Source organism: Leiobunum rupestre, chromosome 10 (genome assembly GCF_980474605.1).
Source record: "Leiobunum rupestre chromosome 10, qqLeiRupe1.1.hap1, whole genome shotgun sequence".
Lineage (NCBI taxonomy): Eukaryota > Metazoa > Arthropoda > Arachnida > Opiliones > Sclerosomatidae > Leiobunum > Leiobunum rupestre.
This window is the reverse complement of record NC_143393.1, coordinates 6,964,001-6,970,025: the sequence shown is the minus strand read 5'-3', so window position 1 is coordinate 6,970,025 and position 6,025 is coordinate 6,964,001. Positions and strand designations below refer to the sequence as shown.

At 35.2% G+C, this 6,025-nt stretch overlaps 1 protein-coding gene across 1 annotated transcript; it reads left to right on the top strand.

Moving 5' to 3' along the window:
• Window positions 1–1,907: 1,907 nt before the first annotated feature.
• On the top strand, window positions 1,908–4,284 carry LOC149923477 (ATP-dependent RNA helicase DDX19A-like). Its single transcript, XM_090160038.1, has 11 exons — window positions 1,908–1,994; window positions 2,072–2,123; window positions 2,188–2,326; window positions 2,399–2,491; window positions 2,548–2,650; window positions 2,721–2,835; window positions 2,905–3,082; window positions 3,138–3,375; window positions 3,620–3,782; window positions 3,848–4,039; window positions 4,110–4,284. The coding sequence occupies exons 1-11, from the start codon at window positions 1,977–1,979 to the stop codon at window positions 4,172–4,174; spliced, it is 1,356 nt and encodes a 451-aa protein (XP_090016164.1). The 5' UTR covers window positions 1,908–1,976; the 3' UTR covers window positions 4,175–4,284.
• The last annotated feature ends 1,741 nt before the right edge of the window (window positions 4,285–6,025 follow it).

Below are 6,025 nucleotides of genomic sequence, written 5' to 3'. Positions count from 1 at the left end.
AGATAGTACTCAACGAAGACCGATATTTACAATGTTAAATAAAGTGTTTTTAAAAAAAACGGATATAGCAGTAATTATAGTCCTGAGTTGTTGTTCCACTAAGCTCACTGAACTTCCTGAAGTAACTTTTACCAAATCATCAATTTGAAAGCCCGCCGTTGGTTAACATTTCAAATTACCCCGAGGCTTAAGGAAACCCAAACTTTTACCTGTACAACGAAGTCAACGATCGACACATTACCGTCCACCGCAAATCGTTTTCTACATGTGGGAATGAAACACCGAGGAGCCATAACAACAAACAACGCAATAGTTATCCAAAACGTTTGCATATAAGAGAAAAATCTTTACGAGTAAAGAAACAGTCTACCATGTTTAAAAACTACATTAAACTCGATCACGGCCCCCTGCACGCGCTCACTAGAGCGCTAGAGCGCGTGCAGGGGGCCGTGACTCGATTGACGAGGGCCAATCAAATGCGGGTTCTTAAGGTGACGTAATCTAAAATCGAATTATTATTTTCAGTAACTCAAACCTTGGAGAAGGGAAGTATACTTCTCTCCTCCAAGCTCAAACTAGATGGCAACGAGTCGTTGCCGTAGTCACTCTTTGAATCGTGATTGACTTATAATGACGAAACCTCCGAAAATGTAATGGACGCTTCAGTAAAAGATACTCGGTTTCTACTCCCCTCTTCAAATTCATCTGGGAAGGAACTATTTCCGGTCGGTCGGTTAAACGGTTAGAATTTCTAGCCAAAAAGTCATATTTAAGCCAATTGGAGACGCGTTTTTGCCCTCATGATAATTTTGCGTCAGATAAGAAACGCGTCGGCTCACGTGTATAAAGAACATACTAATGTTAATTTTCGATAATATATTTTAAGGTAAAATATATAATGTTACTAAAACTAAGTATAAGAAGATAATATTATTATTATTATCATCCTCTTATGGTTAAATAATTAAAATTGTAGGGAATATTTTTATATTACCGGGCAATTTTAAGGCTTCTCATGGATACAGAGTTAATTCATTTCGTATAAAATTATCTTTTGGAAAAAGATAAACTAATTTCTTTAGAACTAACCCTTACCAAAAAATAAGTGGTCTGAGAACTATTTAAGTTGGTTTTAAGTTTGTATTTGAGACAAATACCAACTAAAAACCTACTTAAAAACAACTTAAAACCAACTAAAAACTTACTTAAAATGTTACTTAATAAAGACCACTTAAAGCCAACTTAAAACTTACTTAATAAAGACCACTTAAAGCCAACTTAAAAAATAATATGTAATTTTCTGACCACCAACTAAATACCAACTTAAAGAAAAAGGCATTTTTCCACCAACTTAAAACCAACTTATTACCAACTTAACTAGTTTACTGAAATATGCTGACCACTTAAAACCAACTTAATATCAACTTAAATGTGAATACCAACTAAAAACCAACTTATTTTTTGGTAAGGGAAACGTATTACTTTTGCAGTATATGGTATGCAACAAGTGTTTCATTTTAACCAGGTAACTTTTTTTGGCATGTTAAGGCTTAGCAAAGAACCGATGTTATGTTCGAGAAAAGTATCCAGCTTTCTAATATTTCAACAAGCACTATATAAATAGTAACTTATGAGTCCTGGCTGTCGGAAATATTACTTCTTGGCAATTTCTGGGAAGATGTTTTATTTAAGCGCCTAATTGCCCATTTTATATTTATACGGAATCATTCTATGTTATAAGATTTCTATGGCGTCCACTAAGGCTGACCATGGCCAACTTAGATCCGGTCGCTTCCTCGCGAACGGATCTAAGTTGCCCGTGGGCTGGCCTATGGGGCCTGGGCGCCTTCAAACCACGGACATTCAAATATATTGAATGTCCGTGTTCAAACTCTGGTATAACTTTCTTCAATGTCGAAGCCATTATCCACGGCCGTGCATTATCCAATCCATAGCGTTGCGTGAAGTTAGCGAATATGCAAGAATCAGTTTCAGTAAGTCAAAAGTGCAAAGGAATAAGAAAATTGTTTTTCACGTTTTTTAAATTTTAATATCGATAAATTTTGGTTAGTTCGGCGTTTCTGATACTGAATTGATGAATAATAATGACAACTGTGAACCAGGTAAAAAGTATAATTCACTTTATTTACAGCTGGTGATATAATATTTTTGTAATAAATGTAATAGTTCTTCCTGCTGCTGAAATATCATTAATGAAAAAGTATTTGAGGAATAAGTTAATTGACCCAAAACAAGCTGTTGAAGTCCAAAGGAAAAATCCAAACTCTCCTCTGTATTCTGCCAAAACATTTGAGGAGTTAAACTTGTTAGTATATTTATATTGTAGTTGCTATTGGAATTTGAAATATGTTAATTAACAGTTACAATTTAACAATAGGAATAAAGAACTGCTTGATGGAATCTACATTTTGGGCTTTAACAAACCATCCAAAATTCAAGAAACAGCTTTACCCGCATTGCTTGCTGACCCGTAAGGCCCAGATCTAATTTAATCTTTAATCTTGCACTTACTTTCAATTTTTAAAGCCCCCAAAACATGATTGCCCAATCACAAAATGGTACTGGAAAAACTGCAACGTTTCTTTTGGTTTGCCTAAGCAGAATTAATCCGAATATACCTTATCCCCAAGTTAGTATTTCACATTATCCTTTTATGATTCACGTCAGAACTCTAATAGAAGGATGCTAAATCGTTCCAGGCTCTTATACTCTCACCAACTTATGAGCTAGCTATTCAAACTGGAACTGTGGCTGAAAGAATGGCTCAATTTCGTCCTGAAATTAAATTTAGATATGTAATCAGAGGGGAGTCAAGTAAGCATTTAGAATTACTTGGAAATTTAGATATAATCTGGGGTTCACTTTGTTATGCCTTTGTCATAGTGGATCGAGAAACCAAAATCACTGAACACGTTCTTTTGGGCACTCCAGGAAAAATATTAGACTGGGCCAACCGTTTTAAACTTTTCGATTTGTCCAAACTGAAATTATTTGTTTTGGACGAAGCTGATGTTATGATTGATGCTCAAGGTCATCAAGATCAATCAATCAGGATTCACAAGTAACTTTATTTAATTTCACTTTAAATCATGGTTATTTCTGTACCAATTTTTCAGGGGGCTGTCTAGGGACTGCCAAATGATGCTATTCTCAGCAACATATGATGAAGATGTAAGGGAATTTGCAAACCAAATCATCTCAGATCCGGTTGTAATTCGATTAAGAAAGAATGAAGAGTCCTTAGATAATATCAAGCAATATTTCATAAACTGCAAAAACAGCGAAGAAAAGTACACTGCCATATCTAACATATATGGAGTTATTACTATTGGACAGGCCATAATATTTTGCCACGTAAGTACATACTTTCAACTAAGATTTGGCTCAAAAAGACCGCTTACTGGATTAGATGGGTAGTTGTGTCGAGGATGACCAGAGGTCCATTGTGCTACATAAAAAATTGTACTATAGCCACTTGTGATTCTTGATATTTGGTTTTCGAGCCGAGACTTGAGTTACCAAAATTTATATCTTTGAATGTAGTCATGTTTTAAATTTCATGAAGTATTTAGGCTTAACTCTTATCAAATATATTTAGACTAGAAATGCGGCTCATTGGTTGGTGAGGAAAATGACTATAGATGGTCATTCAGTGGCATTACTTTCTGGTGATCTGACAGTCGAACAGCGACTGGATGTGTTGAATAGGTTTCGAAATGGTAAACATAAGGTTATGATAACCACTAATGTTTGTGCCCGAGGTATGTCATTCTAATGATTTCCCACGTGTTCCATAAAGATTAAATATTTTTTTCCCCTCTGGAAGGGATTGATGTGGAGCAAGTGACTTTCGTAGTCAATTTTAACCTGCCAGTTGACAGGAATGGGGATGCGTGCTGCGAAACTTACTTGCACCGCATTGGTAGAAGTGGAAGGTTTGGAAAAGCTGGAATAGCTATTAACATGGTCGATGGTTTTCAGTCTATGCGCGTGCTGAAACAAATTGAAGAGCACTTTGGTAAATATTTTTATGAAATTTTTTGGCTAATTTTGAGACAGAATATTTCCTTGAAAATTTTAAATTTAAGGTCGAAAAATCTCTTTATTGGACTCTGATGATGCTGATGAGATAGAGAAGATTGGACACCATTAGTTTCAAAGTCATTGTTTTTTTTAACACCATTAGATTTCTAGTTATTATTTTGGTCTGTTCTTTTTTTGTTTCATTAGATTTGAAGAAATATATTGCTTTTTTTGTGTATTCTTTTCAAAATTGAATATCCTTAGTCATTTCTTGTTTTTGTCTGTACTTTTTAATATTTATGTACCGGTTCCATTTATTATTATAATAAAATATTTAACCAGTTTTATAGCTCAATTAAAGGCCCAATATATAGTTGGAAAAATTCAGAGTTAAAGATCGAAGCACCAATTTAGAAGAGCTCAGCCTTGGGTACTGCTAGAACCAGGCCCGTAGCCACGGGAAGGGCATTCGGGGGCGATGCCCGCTCAAATGAAATTTTATTTGTTCCCACCTGCCCCCTCAAATGAAATTTTATTTGTTCCCACCTGCCCCCTCAAATGAAATTTTATTTGCCCCGACCTGCTCCCTCAAATGAAATTTTATTTGCCTCCACTTGCCCACTCAATGAAATTTTGCCTCCACTTTCCTCCTCAAATGAAATTTTATTTGCCCCCACCTGCCCCCTCAGTTGAAATTTTATTTGCCTCCACTTGCCCCCTCAAATGAAATTTTATTTGCCCCCACCTGCCCCCTCAAATGAAATTTTATTTGCCCTCACCTACCCCCTCAAATAAAATTTTATTTGCCCCCACCTGCTCCCTCAAATGAAATATTATTGGCCCCTCAGATGAAATTTTATTTGCCTCCACTTTCCCCCTCAAATGGAAATTTTATTTGCCTCCACCTGTCCCCTCAAATGAAATTTTATTTGCCTCCACTTGTCCCCTCAATTTAATCCATTCCCCTTCAAAGAATAGTCTCTGCCCCTTCATCTTTATTAGTTTTCTAAACTTCTATAGTTCTATTCGTAGAAATTTTCCTTTTGGACCACTTGTCTTTGTCTAAGGCTTAGATCGTTATTTATAGGTAAAAGAAATAGTTATAAAATACAAGACTCACTCTGCCCAGTGCCCATAGTCTAACTTCAAATTTTAAAGGGCCTTCCAAAAGTCCAAATCCTATGAAAAGCGCCTAGATATTGAAAATTAAGTAAGTACGTATCCAAATTTAATTTTCAGAATTTAGCCAGTCTCTCTGCCACCGTTACAGTTTGGGGAATAACATTTAAATTCCTTAAAATTCTACTGAAGTAATTGTTAGGAGAGTAGAAATTGAGTAGCTTTAGAAAATGATAAAAGGGGTTCAAAAATCGTAGTTTTGTTATACCGATAAATTGGGCTGCTAATTAACTATATTTGTGATGAATAAAAGCGATTTAATAATTCGAGTTGATCAGTTACATACGCTAATCATATTAATACATATCCATGCGCTAATCTTGTACAAGAGTACCGTCATGCAAATTACTAAATTTAAAATTTCGCCGATCCCCGCAGAATTCCGTTTCTTTAAGAACAGACTGGGATTCGACCGTCTTTAGCTACAGGCAATACCTACTTCGTAAATGTTTAACGAAATTAAGTATTTTTATTATACTCTAAATGTATCTCGTAGGAAACTTTCTAATTTCTAAAAAATTTAAAAAGATTTTTGTTTAAAAAAAAATATTAGACGAAAACTGCCTATGAGAAAGTTGTAGAGCAAACTTGAAAACTTACAAAGTTGGTTCGGTTTGAAAAAGACCGACTTTCCACCACTTACACACCGATTTTGTTCAAACTCGGAGGATTGGTAGACCTTCATGTATAATGAAAAATCCTAAAGGGAATTTATTCATTGGGTAACCGTTTTGCCATGGCAACGAAAAATGTTTTTGACAACATCAAATGGAAATTTTCCCATTAAATATAACATGGAATT